This window comes from Gorilla gorilla, chromosome X, assembly GCF_029281585.2.
Source record: "Gorilla gorilla gorilla isolate KB3781 chromosome X, NHGRI_mGorGor1-v2.1_pri, whole genome shotgun sequence".
In the NCBI taxonomy this organism is placed as follows: Eukaryota; Metazoa; Chordata; class Mammalia; order Primates; family Hominidae; genus Gorilla; species Gorilla gorilla.
Genome location: NC_073247.2, coordinates 166194004 through 166211959, shown reverse-complemented (window position 1 = coordinate 166211959; position 17956 = coordinate 166194004). Strand labels below are relative to the sequence as shown.

The window sequence follows — 17956 nt, the reverse complement described above, 5'->3', positions numbered from 1 at the left end:
GAGAGGGAGAGCTCACTTGCCACCATGAGGACAACCCCAAGCCCTTCGTGAGGGATCCACCCCCATGAGCAAACACCTCCCACCAGGCCCCACCTCCGACATTGGAGATCAATTTCAACATGAGGTTTGGAGGGCACAAAACATCCAAACTGTAGCAGTGATCAAGCAGATGTGGCGGCTGGGATTCTGTGGGTCAAAAGAAGCAGAAAGCAACTCCACCAAGGTCAGGAAAGCATGGGACCTTCTAATGTGAATACCAGGTTTATGGGATGCAGGGTGGTTGTCTCTCAGAAGCCCAGGACAGGACTGCAGCTGGGCCTCAGGAACAAACTGAAACCAGAGACTCAGACACCATCAGGACTTCCTCCCTCCCTGTGTCTTTCAGCCCTGTGGATCTGCTCCTTTCTTCCTTTTCTCTGAAGACAAATGTCTTCTGCACCTTTTCCCAGGATGACCGCAAGCAGCTCCCAAATTTACAGGTGTATTAGGCCATTCTTGCCCTGCTATAAAGAAATGCCTGAGGCTGGGTCATTGATAAGAAAAGAGGTTGAATGGGCTCACGGTTCTGCAGGCTGTACAGGAAGCACAGCAGCATCTGTTGCTGGTGAGGCCTCAGGAAGCTTCCAATCACGGCAGAGGGCAAAGGTGGAGTTGGACCATCACATGGCCAGGGCAGGAGCAAGGGGGTGGGGAGTTGCCACGTACTATTAAATGACCAGATCTCGTGTGAACTCAGAGCGAGAGCTCGCTCATCACCAAGAGGATGGCCCAAGCCATTCTTGAGGGATCTGCTTCCATGACCCAAACACCTCCCACCAGGCCCCACCTCCGACACTGGGGATCACATTTCAACATGAGATGTGGAGGGGACGAATATCCAAACTCTATCCCCAGGTGACAGTCAAGGTGTGGAGTAACTTGAAAACCCTCCTGCTCTAAAACATCATCAGGACTCTGTCTCTGAGTCTCCCATATCCACTAAGAAGGAGCCAGAAGGGCCTTCTGGATGTGGTCTACATTGCAGTGTCGGCCAATGAGACAGATAGATAGGAGGGGATGATGGGAATATGGATGTTAGCCAGTTCGAGCAAAGCACCGGCTCATATATATGACAATGATCTCCAGATGCAGTACCTCTGTGGAGACCTTGGTCTGTCTGGCTCTCTTCTTGCCCTTCCCCTGTGGTGTTGTCTCAGTGGCGAAAGCTAGCTCAATTACACCACCCCCTCATGCCAGGCCACCAAAAGGAGACACAAGAAGAAAGGGACATGGCGTGGAAAGCCAGCCTAAGGGTAAGGAAACGACTTCCTCAGGATTGACCGGCAAACATGTAGCACCTTTATTCTGCTGACTCTTTCCATGTTTCTCTCTAGCCCATGAGCTCTCCAGTCTGGGATGAGCATGTGTTGAGTGGTGGCAGCTGGGTCCCTAGTGTCCCCAGGAGTTTCTGCAATTGGGCACATCTCTAGAGCCTGGCCCCAGTGTCTGCTGCTTCATAGATGCTGAATAAATGGTGGTTGAATGAACACATATGAAAGCCAATGTGCTAATGCGGCTGTGGGGTGGAAGGATGGTGTCCTTTGGATCTGAGCATGTATCTCCAGGAAAGGCTTTCCAAACAGGACAGACACTGAGCGTGGGTTTGGGAGAAAGGCCAAGTGTATTAGTCTGTTCTCATGCTGCTAATGAAGACATATCCAAGACTGGGTAATTTACAAAGGAAGGAGATTTAATGGGCTCACAGTGCCACATGGCTGGGAGGTCTCACAATCATGGTGGAAGGCAAAGGATGCACAAAGGCACATCTTACATGGTGGCAGTCAAGAGAGCGTGTGCAGGGGATCTCCCCTTCATGAAACCGTCAGATCTCATGAGACTTATTCACTATCACGAGAACAGCATGGGAAACATCCGCCCCCATGATTCAGTTACCTCCCACCAGGTCCCTCCCATGGCACGTGGGAATTATGGGAGCCACACTTCAAGATCAGATGTGGGTGGGGACACAGCCAAACCATATCATCAAGTTTTACCAAAGCTTCCTTCAGGTTCCCTGCAGCTCAGGCTGTTCCACAGTCCTGACTTGCTCTCTGCAGCGCACAGGGTGAGGCCCCAGGAAACCCCTCAATTAAAACACAGGACAAGGTGCTCAGCATACCTGCCTGTCCTTTCTCTTCCTCCAGTACTTTCTGCTCTGGCCAGAGGAGATTCCCCGGCCATCTGGACCCTCCCTTCTCTACCCTTGTCTTACATTGCTGCCAACTTGCCCTCCAATATACACCGTCATCAACAGCCTATGACAGTGTCGCTAGCCTCACATCCTTGCCGAACTGATGGGAATTATTTAAATTTTTGCCAATCAGATGGAAAAAAAATCATTGTTTTAATTTTTCTTTAAAAACTAAAGCAGGAGGCCGGGCAGGGTGGCTCACACCTGTAATCCCAGCATTTTGGGAGACCAAGGTGGGTGGATCATTTGACGTCAAGAGTCTGAGACCAGCCTGGCCAACATGATGAAACCCCGTCTCCACTAAAAATAAAAAACTTAGCCGGGAGTGGTGGTGCACGCCTGCAATCCCACCTACTCAAGAGGCTGAGACGGGAGAATCATTTGAACCTAGGAGGCGGAGGTTGCAGTGAGCCGAGGTTGCAGTGAGCCAAGGTTGCACCAGTGCACTCTGGCCTGGGTGACAGAGCGAGACTCTGCCTCAAGAAGAAGAAAATAAAAAGCTAAAGAGGGAAATGAAAATTATTTAAAAATTAGTGAAGCTGAGCATCTTTTCATGTGCTTATTTGCTTTTGTATTTCTTTTCTTGTATTTCTTTAGTTGCCTCTGGAGTTAATGTTCTTTTACTATTTGATTCTGGATCCCCTCTTAAGATAGAGAACAAATTTGACATGGCATAAGTAGGGATGCCTAGAGTTGGCCAAATCCAATTAATATCTCCCAGCAACTTTTGAAAGTCATTTAATATTTTAATGTGTCTTTTCTCATTTCTATCTTATGAGGATTAACCTTCCTTTCCTCTACCTGCATTTCTAAATAATGAAAAGGAGCTGTTGTTTGAATTTTATCAGATGCTATTGTCAGTCCTGCGTTGGCAACCTCTGTCTGCAGAAATGTGTAACAGTCAATTAATTTGTCTCTCATTTCTGCAGCACACAAAATATCATCAACATAATGAATGATATAACAGTCTGAAAACATGTCTCTAACTGGTTGAAGAGCTTGAGCTACAAAAGTCTGACAAATAGTTGGACTATTAAGCATTCCCTGAGGCAACACTTTCCACTGAAACCTGGTGGCTGGTTCTTTATTATTTATGGCTGGTATAGCAAAAGCAAATTTTTCAAAATCCTGTTTTGCCAGAGGAATGGTAAAAAAAAAAAAAAAAAAAGCAATCCTTCAGATCAATTATAATTAAAGGCCAACCTTTGGGGATCACGGCCGGAGAGGGCAGCCTGCGTTGGAGAGCCCCCATGGGTTGAATTACGGCATTAACAGCTCTTAAGTCGGTTAGCATGCGCCATCTGCCGGATTTTTTCTGAATTACAAACACTGGAGAATTCTAAGGAGAGACAGTGGGTGAAACATGTCCTTTTTTAAATAGTTTTTTTTTAAACTATTTTATGTAGCGCCCCTAACTTTTCCTTAGGGAGCGGCCACTGTTTGACCCAGACAGGATGCTACAGGGCGAGTCTGAATTGCTCCTTCACCGCAGTGAACTGCCGGTTGGGCAATAATGGGCACCGCGAGCCAAGTTGCAGCCAGCCTGGTTTCAGGCTCCCTCCCCCAGCACTCACTCGACTGAGGAGGAGGTGGCCATCGTGGTTTTAGCCCTGACGGCCCCGATGGTTCTGGACCTCCTTCCCCCAGTTTTGGTGATTCAGGATATATTACCTCCTGTAATTGATTGTAGTCAACATTTTGTGTTCACCGAGCCATTACAGACTCTGCTACATTTTCACAATGTGAATTTTCCATTCCTTTCTTGAACTCTGTCCCCACCTCTTCTTCACAATCTATTACACAACTTTCAGGGGCATCAGAAACCAAAACGCTATCTTCTTCTGTTTGAAACGGTTCTAAAGCTGCTTTAATAATGGCCCAATCATTGCATATTGTAAGTGGGATGATTTTGCCTTCCCTACTTGCTTGTTTTAATTCTTTGCCAATTTTTTCCCAGTCTTTTAGATCTAAAGTTCCCTGTTCTGGAAACTATGGGCAGAATTGTTCTATTGTTTGAAATAGCATAATTAGATTTTCTGTAGAAGCTCTAACTCCCCTTCTTCTTAAAAGAATTTTAATAAAGCTGAGATAAGAGGCATATTTACTTTCAGTTTGTCCCATTGTTACCCTGGGTTCCTCTGTGTTGTGCACACAAGACTCACCGTGGACGTACTCAGGAATCTCTCATCAACTGTCCTCAATGCTCACGGTCTTAGCGTACCTTCACCCTAGAGAAAGGCCCCACGTTGGGCGCCAAATGAAGGGGGCCAGCCCCATCCACACCTGTGGGTATTTCTCGTCAGGTGGGACGAGAGACTGAGAAAAGAAATAAGACACAGAGACAAAGTATAGAGAAAGAACAGTGGGCCCAGGAGACTGTTGCTCAGCATACGGAGGACCCGCACTGGCACCGGTCTCTGAGTTCCCTCAGTATTTATTGATTACTATTTTTACTATCTCAGTAAGGGGAATGTGGCAGGGGAACAGGGTGATAGTGCGGAGAAGGTCAACAAGAAAACATGTGAGCAAAGGAATCTGTGTCACAAATAAGTTCAAGGGAAGGTACTATGCCTGGATGTGCACATAGGCCAGATTTATGCTTTTCTCCACCCAAACATCTCAGTGGAGTAAAGAGTAACAGAGCAGCGTTGCTGCCACCAACATGTCTCGCCTCCTGCCACAGGGCGGGTTTTCTCCTATCTCAGAAGAGAACAAACGTACAATCGAGTTTTATACCGAGACATTTAGTTCCCAGGGGCAGGCAGGAGACAGAGGCCTTCCTCTTATCTCAACTGCAAGAGGCCTTCCTCTTATCTCAACTGCAAGAGGCCTTCCTCCTCAGCACAGACCCTTCACGGGTGTTGGGCTGGGGGGCGGTCAGGTCTTTCCCGCCCCACGAGGCCATATCTCAGGCTATCACATGGGGAGAAACCTTGGACAATACCCGGCTTTCCAGGGCAGAGGTCCCTGCGGCTTTCCGCAGTGCATTGTGCCCCTGGTTTATCGAGAATGGAGAATGGTGATGACTTTTACGAAGCATACTGCCTGTAAACATTTTGTTAACAAGGCACATACTGCACAGCCCTAGATCCCTTAAACCTTGATTCCATACAACACATGTTTCTGTGAGCTCAAGGTTGGGGCAAAGTTACAGATTAACAGCATCTCGGGGCAAAACAATCGTTCAGGGTACAGGTCAAAATGGAGTTTCTTATGTCTTCCTTTTCTACATAGACAACAGTAACAGTCTGATCTCTCTTTCTTTTCCCTACAGCTGGAAGGGTATACACATCTTTCCCTTAATAGAAAAATGCCAAATAAATGTCCAGATAGATGTTACTGCCACTCCTACTAACAGCGTATAAGTCCTTGTTTCCAACTACAGCCTTGCCAAGCATTGGAGATTGTCAACTAATATTATTAATCTTACATTAAAATCTGCTATGTTCCCACTGAGCAAATGCTAAAACAAAACTCAAAGGGATCAAGTTGTCTCCAAGCAACTTAAGAGCATCCCAGAACACAGCTCAAGCATATGTCTGTTTTGCTTTGACAAACAGCCCCTTTCCAACCTAGCTCTGCCCAAGATGGTGCCAACGTGACCTCCTGGCAGACAAGACACCTCAGCATGTCATGTAGACCCCACAGCTGCCTGCTCCCTCCCCTGCCTACCATTCACGCCAAGTCCTCCTTTAAAAGGCCCTGCTTTCTGCCCCCAATGGGAAGCAGCACCCTTAAAGGCAGGAGCCTGTACGTCTTCCCCTAAACCAAGCATGGCAGAAAGTCCGTTTCTTTATAGCAGACCACGCTCTCGTTAATTGGATCTCCAAGCGATGAGGGAATGAACCTGTGTTTTGGTTATATTACATGTTCACAAAGATTTTAGATTATTTGAATTACTATTATCATTATTTTAGAGGCAGGGTCTCACTCTGTCACCCAGGCTGGAGCTCAGGGGTGCATTCATAGCTCACTGCAGCATCCAGCTCCTGGACTCAACACATCCTTCCACCTCACACCTCAGCCTCCTGGGTAACTGGGACTACAGGTGCCTGCCACCACACCCACCTAATTTAAAAAAAAAATTTTTTTTTGACAGAGCCTTTTTCTGTCAACCTGGCTGGAGTGCAGTGGCATGATCTCGGCTCCCTGCACCCTCCACCTCCTGGGTTCAAGTGATTCTCCTACCTCAACCTCCCAAGTAGCTGGGATTACAGGCACAGACCACCACACCCTGCTAATTTTTTCTTTCTTTTCTTTTTTTTTTTTTTTTTGAGACAGAGTCTTTTTCTGTTGCCCAGGCTGGAGTGCAGTGGCACCATCTCGGCTCACTGCAACCTCCACCTTCCAGGTTCACGTGATTCTCCTGCCTCAGCCTCCCAAGTAGCTGGGATCACAGGCGCACACCACCACACCTGGCTAACGTTTTTTTGTTGTTGTTGTTTTGTGTGTGTATTTTTAGTAGAGATGGAGTTTCACTATGTTGGCCAGGCTGGTCTCCAACTCCTGACCTCAGGTGATCCGCCCGCCTCGGCCTCCCAAAGTGCTGGGATCACAGGCATGAGCCACCGCACCCGGCCTTTAAATGATTTTTCTACAGACAGAATCTCGCTACATTGCCCAGGGTGGCCTCCGACTGCAGGTCTCAAGCCATCCTCCCGCCTCAAGCCTCCCGCGGCGCTGGAAATACAGGTGTGGGCCACCATGCCCAACCCATATCACATGCTTAACAGTGATATGATAATGCTGGTTCTATGCATCTACTCAAGTACGTTTTCAAAGAATTTTTCCCAAGTAAAAAAGCTCATATGTTCAATGAAAACAATTTGGGAAAAAATTTCATGCTGACCTGGAAAAACATTATATATGCTACTGTCATATATTTAACATATAAATGCAAGTATATTGAGGAAAATATTCTAAAATGTTCACAGTAGTTAATGCTGAATGGCGGGACCCAGTGGCTTTTCGTTTTCCCCCATTTCCCAAATTGCCTCCCGTTACCTTGTGCTACTTCAATCTGTGAATCCCAGAGCCTCCCCTGCAACCCGAGGACAAGGGCATGCAAGTCCGAAGGTGCCTTCGCTCGCCGAAAAGAGACTCAGACACGGAATCGTAGCTCAGTTTTATTTTCTACAGAAACAAACATGTAAGCCGTCCTCCTCCAGCGACAAACAATCGGGCCCCCACAATGAACTGGCCACTCGTGCTGGGACCATTCCCTAGGGGAGGAGGCATGACCTAGGAAGGGGCGCCAGGCTGGGCTTAGCGCCTCTGCCCTGAGGGAGGCTGAGCCAAAAACACGGGCAGAAAGCACTGCATGATCCACATCAACAGGGAAAGCTGCTGGAGACAGGAGCTGATGGAGAGCTGGAGTTGGCGGTGGTCTGCAGCAGTCAGTCGGCTAAATGTGAGGGGCAGAGAACATCACGTTAAAGGCGACACCTCTGCACCCATCTCTCCGGGCTCCCTCGGGTGGCGGCGGGCCTGGTGTACCAGGTCTCTGTTCTGAGACCCTGTGCTGGGGTGTTCCCAGGTTTCTAGCAGCCTGACCGTGGGGTGTAGGCGGATCCCAGCCCCCACCCTGCCACGCTGTGACCGCCACCCACCCAGGCCCCATCCCTGTCCTGGTCCTGAACTGACATAGTCAGTATGTTGCCGGACACAGTGAACTCCTTCAGAAGCACCCCTGGCACGGGAAGCGGTGGGGCATCCCGGGCCAGGCTCCTGCGGGCCAGCTCTGCTTCCATGGGTGTCGCGAAAGGCATGGTGAGGCAGCTGGTGGGGGCCCAGTTAAGGCATCCTCTCCTAGGACTTGGCCTGTGGCTCTGGCCTGCTGCTTACCCCAGGCCAGCTTCCCCCTCCCCCACTCCCCCACCCCTCCCCCCCACCCCCGATTGCCCAGCTCATCCCCCCAGGCTGTCTCCCCAGGCACTGGCCCAGTAGCACACCCCACCCAGCTGTCTTGGTTCCCCACTTTCCTTTGCTGCACCCCAAGCTGACTCCTCCATGCCCTTACAAGACCCCTCCCCACCCTGCCCCCTGTGGCATCACCCGGCCCCCTCCTCATCACTCGACCCTCCATCCCAACCACCTCCGGCCACCCGCTCCCATCTTGCCCCCTTCCCCCCACCTCCTGATCCCTTCCTACACCTGGGTCCCCCTATCTCCTGGCCCCTGCTCCCCTCCCCGCATGACCCGGTGCCCCTCACCCAATCACCCAGCCCCTCTCCCCCACCCCCACCCCCTCTACCTCCCAGCCCTTACCTGCTCCCCTCCTCGCAGCTGGCCTCCCATATCCCCACCTCCCAACCCCCACCCCCACCCCCACCCCCACCCAACCACTTACTCGCATCTCCCCCGCCTCCTCCCCCACCTGGCCCTGCCCTCCCCAATCTCCCGGCCCCCACCTCGCCACCAGAACTGTCAGAACAGAACAGAACAGAACAGAACAGAACAGAACAGAACAGAATACAACTCAAGCAGGCGGCTCTCCGGCCCCCTGGCCCCGCATCTGCAGCATCCATTCAGCCCTGAAGCCGCGCCGCCATGCGGGCCCCGCGGGGCGCCTCCTCTCGGCCCTGAGGCCCTTGACGCCCCGACGCCCTGGGGACCACCGCTGCCCGCAGCACCCGCCTCTCCTGGGCCGCCAGCATCGCTCCCTGGGCCACCAGGAACGCCAGGGCCTCCTGGGCCATCAGCATCGCCCGTCGAACCCCCTGTGCCCTGGCCTGCGGCCTGCATGGCTCCGGAGCCTCTGCGCGGCTCTCAGAGAGAAAGTCAGGGCCCACGAGGATGCGGAGGCAGAGAGGCTGCAGGAAATTCCGCCCCCTGGCGTGAGATGGGCAGCCCGGGATCCTCAGGGCGCCTGCGCACAGGGGCCCTACTTCCGGCCCTGGGAGACCCCGAGTGAGCCCCGGAGCACGTGACCGGTTCTCACCAACCCCGCCCCTCCCCAAGAGAGCCCGGGCCGGAAGGTGGCCGCAATGCCAGCTTGGACCCCTCACCCCTGAGCAGCCGGCTGTCCGCCGGACCCCTGTCCCGGGAGCCCTGCAGGGAGTCAGGCACTGCGGGGCCCAGCCTGTCCCATCCCCCGGGTCTCCCTCACATCGAGGAGCAAGACGGGCCTGGGAACACGGGGCCGGGACTGTGCGGCCATCGTCCCGGACCCTGCCTGCCCTGTCCGTCCTTGGGGGAGCGCCCAGGACAGACCCCGGGGGCAGGCCTCTAACTGGGTTCAGCAGCCTCCGTCCCTGTCCTGGTCGCCCAGCTGGTGGGGTAGCTGGAACTGCATGTCTGGTGGGCGTGGCCTCGCGCCAGCCAAGGTCTCCCAGGCGCCAGGTCCAGCCAAGGTGGACGGGAGGGCCCAGCGGGACCCGGGGCCGGATCTCACTCCTGGGTTCAACGGGTTCTGTCCCTGTCCTAGTCGCCCCGCCTGGTGGGGGAGCCGGAGCTGCGTGTGGGGTGGGTTGTGGGTGGCCTCCCACCAGCCAGGGGCTCCCGGGCTCTAGGCCTGGCTCAGGTGGACAGGCGGGACCTGCTGGACCTGAGGCTGGGTCGGGCCCGGCTCCTGGGTTCGGCAGTATCAGTCCCTGCCCTGGTCGCTCTTGCCTGGTAGGGAGCTGGGAGGTGACCCTGTGTCTGCTCAGTGGTGATCTACTTGTGTGTCTGGAAGGGGGTCAAATCCACGGGACAGGTACCTCTAGAGGCATGCAGGGGTGAGGGCGGCACGGCCCCGGGAGCTGAATGTCTGTGCCAGGCACGCCTGTAGCAACAGGAGGTGACCAGACAGGGCCTAGCCCTGAGGAAGGGGGAGGTACTGAAATCCAAACCACTCTCCCCCACCTTCCAAATCCAGGAATCAGCAGCCTCTGCACCTGGGAAAAGCATGTTGGCACTCATGTGGAAACTAAAAACGTTGATCTTTTGGAGGTAGAGCAGAATGATGGTTACCAGACGCTGGGAAAGGTGGGGAGGGTGGGGAGGTTAATGGGGACAAACATATAGTTGCATAGAAGGATTAAGTTCTAGTGTTTGATAGCACCGTAGAGGGACTATAGGTGATTATTTATTGTATATTTCAAAATAGCTAAAAGATAGGAAATGTTCCCCCAAAAAAGAAATGATAAATGCTTGAGGTGGTGGAGATCCTAAATACCCCGACTTGATCATTACATCGTGTGTGCGTGTGCATGTATCAGAATATCACATGTATCCCATAAATATGCAGAGTTATCATACATCAGTTAAAAATGTTTTTACTTACAGAAAAGAAAAATTCACCCAAGCTCTTGCGTGCACCTCCAGTTCATTATTTTCACTGCTGTATTTCATTACATATATTTCATTAAATGATGAATTTTAAAAACCAGAGAACACAACTTGTTAACACAATTACACCTGGAATAGCTGAAAATCAGACATAACCCAGTTAGTGATTGCCATCCTTCCTGTCGTCCTCTGCTCAGTCTCCCCATTCTCAGACAGAGGCAGGCTGAAGTTCTTACCTTCAACAGGTCAGGGAAGGGAGAGTAAAGTGCCTGTGACCCTGTCTTAGGAAGCAGGAAGACAGAGGGAGGGTCTCCGGGTCCCCATTATTTTCCCGGCCTATTATCCTCAGATCAAGTCAAGAAAGGAAGTCCTAACTGATTGAGAGATTCCTGGAGATACTGCCACTGTCCTGGAAGTCTCAGCCAGCCACTGGACCGGAAATCTCCTCCATCAATATTTCAGCCAGAGCAACATCTGCCACTAGATGGCATCAAACTCCAGCCGGGAGCAGGACAGATTTGGATGGTCCAGCGGGCTTGCCTCATTCATTTCATTAACCCCACAGTAACACAGTTTCACATTGTATGCGATTGGATTTCTTGGAAACTACCTATTACATTACGGCAGAGTTTTATAGTCCTCTAATTTATCCATTCTGCTGATGATGGGCAGGCATTTGGATAGTTTCCAGCCCTTGGCTATGAACATGCTTGTACAGGTCTCTTGAAGCACATGTCCAAGTTTTTTTTTGGAATTGCTGTATCACAGCCAGTACATATCTCGAAATTTACTAGATAATGCCATGTTTTCCCAAGTGGTTTGAGCCAATTTTCGCTTCCACCATAATGTGTGAGCGTGCATACACATAGCTCAACATTCTCATCAATATTGACGGTACTAGTCCGTTCTCGCATTGCTATAAAGGACTACCTAAGACTGAGTAATTTATAAAGAAAAGAGGTTTAATTGACTCACAGTTCTGCAGGCTCTACAGGAAGCATGGCTGGGGAGGCCTCAGGAAAGTTACAATCATAGCGGAAGGCAAAGAGGAAGGAGTCACATCTTATATGGCCAGAGAAGGAGAAAGAGAAAGTGAAGGGGGAGGTGCTATACACTTTTAAACAACCAGATCTTGTGAGAGCTCACCATCATGAGAATAGCAAGGGGGAAATCGACCCCCATGATCCAATCGCCTCCCACCAGTCCCCTCCTCCAACACTAGGGATTACAATTCAACATGAGATTTGGGTGGGGACACAAATCCAAATCATATCATTCCACCCCTGCCCCCTCCCAAATCTCATGTACTTCTCACATTGCAAAATACAATAATCTCCTCTCAACAGTCCCCCAAGTCTTAACCCATTTCAGCATTAACTCAAAAATCCACAGTCCAAAGTCTCATCTGAGACAAGGCAAGTCCCTTCTGCCTATGAGCCTGTAAAATCTAAAACAAGTTAGTTACTTCCAAGATAAAATTGAGGTACAGGCATTGGGTAAATACTCCCTTTCCAAAGGGGGGACATCGGCCAAAACAAAGGGGCTACAGGCCCCATGCAAGTCCAAAACCCAACAGGACAGTCATTAATTCTTTTTTTTTTTTTTCACTACAAAATAATTTATTCGAACACACAGCTACAGCGCGAGACTCCTATGTACAAGCACATTGACGCTCCTGACTACCCTCAACTAGAGGACCCTTTTCTTCCCCCTTGCCTTGCAGACCTCTTCTATCGAATCTTTCATGTACTGGATGTCCTCGGCCAGGGAATCCGCCCTCTCTTGCAGAGCCTCGTTCTTCTTTTCCACCGCTTTGCACTCACCAGTGAGGACCTCTCCTGCTCCACCCTCTTCTTCTGGCGATACCTAGTTCCTGCTGTTTTGTTTTGCTCCATTTCTTTTCAGCTTCTTATCCAGTTTCTCACCCTTTACTTGTGCTGCTACCATCTTCTCTCCAGGAGGGTCATGAGGTTCGGGGCAGGCAGAGCCACAGAGGACACCTGGAGATGGCGGGCTCCTACTCGGGGAGCCCCTGGAGGTAGAGGGAGAGCCCAGATAGGACTCTGGGCTCATACAGATGCCACTATCATTATCTGAGGGGGCGTCTTCCTCCTTTGTGCACTGAGGGATCTTGGAAATGTAAGCAGTGGAGTCTGGCTTCCTAGCTCCTTCAAAGATATCCACTTCACTGCCCAGCTCTAGACTAAAGGAATAATCTGGAGTGGAGGACTGGACCCCTGGGGAAAGGGGAAGAGGTTGCAAGAAGGTGAAGGGGGCAACCTGGTCGGGTTAAACTTTCTGGGAGATGGCAAATCGAGTTCACCATCTGGGGGGGCTCCTTAATAGTCTCCTGGACTAGGGGGGCAAAGAGATCACACGAGTCATCCAACGTGGCCAGAAGCTCATCTGGCATGGTTTCCAGGTCATCTATACCCAACAGGGCATCAAAGTCGAACTCCTTCAGATCAGTTTTCTCCAACATCCAATCTGTCCCAAAGAAAGCGTCCTCCTTGCCATCGTTGGAGGCACTGACCCACCCATCCACAGCCAGCCATTCGGAGGAGTCTGCCTTAGCCTTGTCGCTGGAGAACCCATGAGGTTTGAAGTGCTTGGCCACCTCCAGGTAGTCATCTAAGAGACCTAGGCTTTCTTCAGTCCCCAAACCTGACTGGTCAAGGGGGGACATCAAGCCCCCACCAACACCTCGCTGCTCAGGAAGCTCATCTCGGTCATGGTGCAGTGCTTTGCTGGAATCAACGAATGTGCTTAATTCGAAGGTGTCTTTGTCGGTTACGGCAATGCTGCTGCTGAATGCTGTGAGAAGTGCTACGGCTTAAGCCGCCGGTGGATGCCACTGCAGAGCCTGGTGCTGCTGCCACCGCTGCAAAGGCCAAGGCTGCCACAGGCACTGCTGCCCCTAAAACGCCATGGTGGCCATGGACCCTGCAGGCGGGGAGGAGGGAAGGCGCGCACGTGCGGAGGAAACTACATCTGTGGGCGGGCAGAGCAGAAAATCGTCATTAATTCTTAAAGCTCGAAAATAATCTCCTTTGACTCCATGTCTTACATCCAGGCCACACTGAGGCAAGGGGTGGGCTCCTGAGGCCTTGGGCAGCTCCGCTCCTGTGGCTCTGCAGGGTACAGCCCCCTCGGCTGCTTTCCTGGGCTGGTATTGAATGTCTGCAGCTTTTCCAGGAGTATAATGCAAGTTGTCAGTGGATCTATGATTCGGGGGTCTTGAGGATGGTGGCCCCCTTCTCACAGCTCCACTAGGCAGTGCCCCAGTGGGGACTCCAACCCCAGATTTCCCTTCTGCACTACCCTAGTAGAGGTTCCCCAGGAGGGCTCCGCCCCTCCAGCAGACTTCTGCCTGGACATTCAGGCGTTTCCATACATCCTCTGAATCTAGGCAGAGGTTCCCAAGCCTCAACTTTTGCCCTCTGCATACCCGCAGGCTTAACACCACATGGAAGCCACCAAGGCTTACAGCTTGCACCCTCCAGAGCAGCAGCCGGAGGCGTATCTGGGGCCCTTGTAGCCATGGCTGGAGCTGGAGCAGCTGGGGCGCAGATAGCAGTGTCCTGAGGGTGCTCAGGCCAGCAGGGCTCTGGGCTGGGTCCAAAAAACCATTCTTCCCTCTTCAGCCTCCAGGCCTGTGAATGTCCCTCAAAAAATTAAAAATAGAACTACCATATGATCCAGCTCTCCCACTTCTGGGTATAGATCTGAAGGAAATGAAATCTATTTCTTCCTGAGTCAGTTTTCATGGTTTGTACATTTCTAGGAATTTGTCCACTTCATCTCGGTTATCTAATTTGTTGGCAAACAATTGTTCACAATCTTCTCATAAAATCCTTTTTGGGGGTAGAAGAATTCAGTAACAATCAACAAAATGAAAAGGCAACCTGCAGAATATTGAGGAATAACATATTGTTCACATCTTATCAATATAATAAAATATGTGCATTTTGTGGGGGCAATAATAAATACTCTCAGTTTTTTCCTCATCAGCTATAACAGGGTTGGAGTCTACAGTGATATCTTCTCAAGTCTCCAGCATCTGTGTCGCACTCAGGTAGCACCACACAGTCCCGAGTGAGCCCCTAACAGATACTCATCTCCCTTGGGACAGAAGCAGCACATAGACTTCCATCTCTGGTCATTAGGTCCCATGGCCTAGGGACCATGTCTCAAAATTAGCTTTGATGCCATAACATATTTGATCAGAATATAGGTAATGTGATAAGCTGAAATATAAGCATTCCAACTGAACTTCAGGCATAGCGATGGCAAATTGGAAAGAGATGCAAAGAGATTTCAAGGACCTTGGAAATTCACAATGTCATTTAAGAAGAAAACACACGTCACTCCATTCCAGTAAAGAATCACAGACTCGGCCATGCATGTTGGCTCATGCCTGTAGTCCCAGTACTTTGGGAGATCGAGGTGGGAGGATCGCTTGAGCCCAGGAGTTCAAGAATCACAGACTCTTCCAGCTCCCAGTCCGGTGCTCTTAACCACTACGTGCTGCCAGTCATCAATATTCTCCCATATTTCCTTTAATGAAATAGGATCATTAAAGCTTAGGGGGAAACATTTGATAGGAAAAGATTTCACGTATTTTTCTAGATTTTCATTTCTTCTTTTTGTTGTTGTTTTTTTTTGGAGACAAGGTCTCACTCTGTCACCCAGGTCAGAGTGCAGCGGTGCAGTCACAGCTCACTGCAGCCTCGACTTCCCATGCTCAATCCATCTTCCCACCTCAGCCTCCTAAGTAGCTGGGACTACAGGTGCACACCTCCACGCCCGACTCATTTTTTAAAATTGTTTGTAGAGATGGCGTCTGACTATGTTGCCCGGGCTGGTCTCAAACTCCTGGACACAAGCAGTCCTCCCGCCTCAGCTTCCCAAAGTGTAGGGATTACAGGCGTGAGCCACACTGCACCAGGCCGCCTTCATTTCCTCTTTTATATAGACTCCAGTTGAATTTTTAAAAAGTAGTTGGTCGCCCGGAGGCAGAGACTGTCTTATAGTTTTTCTGTTTCCCAGAGTGCCTTGCTAAATACCCAGTTGTTGACCTAATCTTTAAACTCAGAAGTACAAATTTACTGCACTGTAAAGACATAGACTCAACAGGTACAAAATCTTTGGTCTTTCAATCAACATAGGTCATGGAAACATCACTTCATTCCTAAGTGCCAGCGTAATGAATACAAGAGAATTGGTTTGAAACAAACATTTTGATCAGTGTTCACTTAAATTCCCAGGGGATTCCCACCTTACTCCACTCCCTCGGCTCAGCACACGTATTATAAGCCACACTAGTCCACATCCGGTGTTACAACTTTCTGTCCAATTTCAGAACACCCTCCTTTCACCAATTCATGACCTGCAACCCTTCCACCGCCATTTCCACAAGCAAACTTCAGGTCTTTTTCGAGGTGAAGTGCCATACTTGCTGCAGCACTGAAGTATTTTTTAACCATTTAACATGCATAGAATTGTGCTACCATTTTCATTAGGTTCCTATCTTCGTTTTTTTATGTGTCACTGACAAAGGTTTTGAGTATTGTGTCCCTAACCCCATTTTTCCTATAAGTTTTGCGATTTGTACTACACAATGATTTTGAGGTGTACACGTATGTCATGCTATAATCATAACTCATTGTATCACGGTTTGGGGAAAAAATTAACCAATAACCAATTTATTTTTTCAAAGATAACAGGTGTGCAAGCTTCCAGCAAATCTGCTTAAGCATAAGATCAAATCAGAGAACAGCTGTTTTTCCTCCAATGTCGATCCAGTGGCTAGCTAGCCCTCAAATCAGACACTAGATTTGGAACTGGGAGGACATCATTCACCTTGAAGTAGTGAACAAAAACATGGTTTTGTCAAAAAATAAAAGGGATAAAAGTCATTATAAAAACTGTCTTTCCCACCAGGCATGGTGGCTCATGCCTGTCGTCCCAGCTACTCGGGAGGCTGAGGTGGGAGGATCACTTGAGCCCAGGAGGTCGAGGCTCCAGTGAGCCGTGATCGCACTACTGCACTCCTGCCAGCCTGGGCGACAGAGCGACACCTTGACTCTAAAAAAAGGGAAATTATCTTTTCCATCCTCAGAGCAAGCATGCAGAATATTATTGTCATCCTATTCATAGACATGGAAACTAAAACTAAGAGAGGCTGAGTGACTGGCCCAAAGTACCATGGCTGATAGGGGTTGTAATGAACTCAAGTGGTCTTTGTCTAGGATCAGAAATACCACCATCATATGTAATGGTGCTTGTAACTGTGACGTGTTATTTCCAATTGTCTGCAAAACACAAACATGAATAAATGAGATGAGTTGTTGGGGAAAAGTAAGAAAAAGGTGACACTGTTAAGGTTACCCATCTCTCCACGTACCTCCTAACATCAGACCCTGATTGGGGCAGAAAACCCTGGCCTGTACCACGATAAATGCCTCCTGTGCAATAATAGGATGTTCAACAGCTCTTCGGTACCAACGATGAACAAATTTTTTGCAAAAGAATATTATTGCTGCAATTGGCCGGGCATGGTTGCTTATGCCTGTAATCCCAACACTCTGGGAGACCGAGCTGGGCAGATCGCTTGAGCCCAAGAGTTTGAGAGCAGCCTGGGCAACATGGCTGTACCCACTCTCTACAAAAAATTGTAAAATTTGCCAGGCGCGGTGGCGCACGCCTGTGGTCCCAGCTACTCTGGAGGCTGAGGTGGGAAGATGGCATTGAGCCCAGGAAGTCAAGGCTGCAATAAGCCATGTTCATGCCACTGCACTCCAGCTTGGGTGACAAAGTGAGACCTGGTCTCTCTCTATATATCTGTCTATCTATATCTATATCTAATCTGTATCTATCTATATCTATATCTATATCTATATCATCTATCTATCATCTATATCTCTATCTATAGCTTAGCTATATCTGCAACAGTGAATAGAAACCCCTTTAGCAAAGTGCTCCCAAACTCTTGCTTCTAATTCTTGACCAACTCAGAAGTAAAGGAGGAGAATGAAGTAAAGGAAGTCATACGTTTCCGTGCTCTCATGCATATTTTTATTTCTGTAAGGTCAGTAGTAATGTGGCTACTTTCATTTCTGATTTTAGTCCTCGCTCTCTCTGTCTTAGTCCAGCTAAATGTGTCTCCGTTGTTCTTTAAGCACTTCCTTATTTTTCTGGGACAACAAGATGATCCAGTTAATCTTGGACTTTCTCTGCCCTAGCTCCGGAATCAGTCATTTCTCTAGTGAGCTCTGCTCTTTTTAATCAAGACTGTTGTTTAGAAATTGAGACCCAGGCACTAAGTCAACTCACTGCTACTGAGATGGTCCCAGGCCTTCTAAGTGATGGAGCTGAGAAATACCCATACACACAGCCCTATTTTACAGCTATGCTTATTTCTATACCTATCTGTATATTGAAAGCCATCAGTGT

General features: G+C 49.6%; 1 protein-coding gene and 1 pseudogene across 1 annotated transcript; both read right to left on the bottom strand.

Annotated features, from left to right (window-relative positions):
- Positions 1-7143: 7143 nt before the first annotated feature.
- Positions 7144-9108, bottom strand: LOC101149184 (cancer/testis antigen 1). Its single transcript, XM_031006790.3, has 3 exons — positions 8706-9108; positions 7874-8008; positions 7144-7634 (listed from the first exon to the last, which is right to left on the bottom strand). Exons 1-3 carry the CDS (start codon positions 8972-8974, stop codon positions 7496-7498), a joined length of 543 nt encoding a protein of 180 aa, XP_030862650.1. The 5' UTR covers positions 8975-9108; the 3' UTR covers positions 7144-7495.
- A 111-nt stretch (positions 9109-9219) lies between these two features.
- LOC129529888 (cyclic AMP-dependent transcription factor ATF-4-like) lies at positions 9220-16348 on the bottom strand (annotated as a pseudogene).
- Between the last annotated feature and the right edge of the window lie 1608 nt (positions 16349-17956).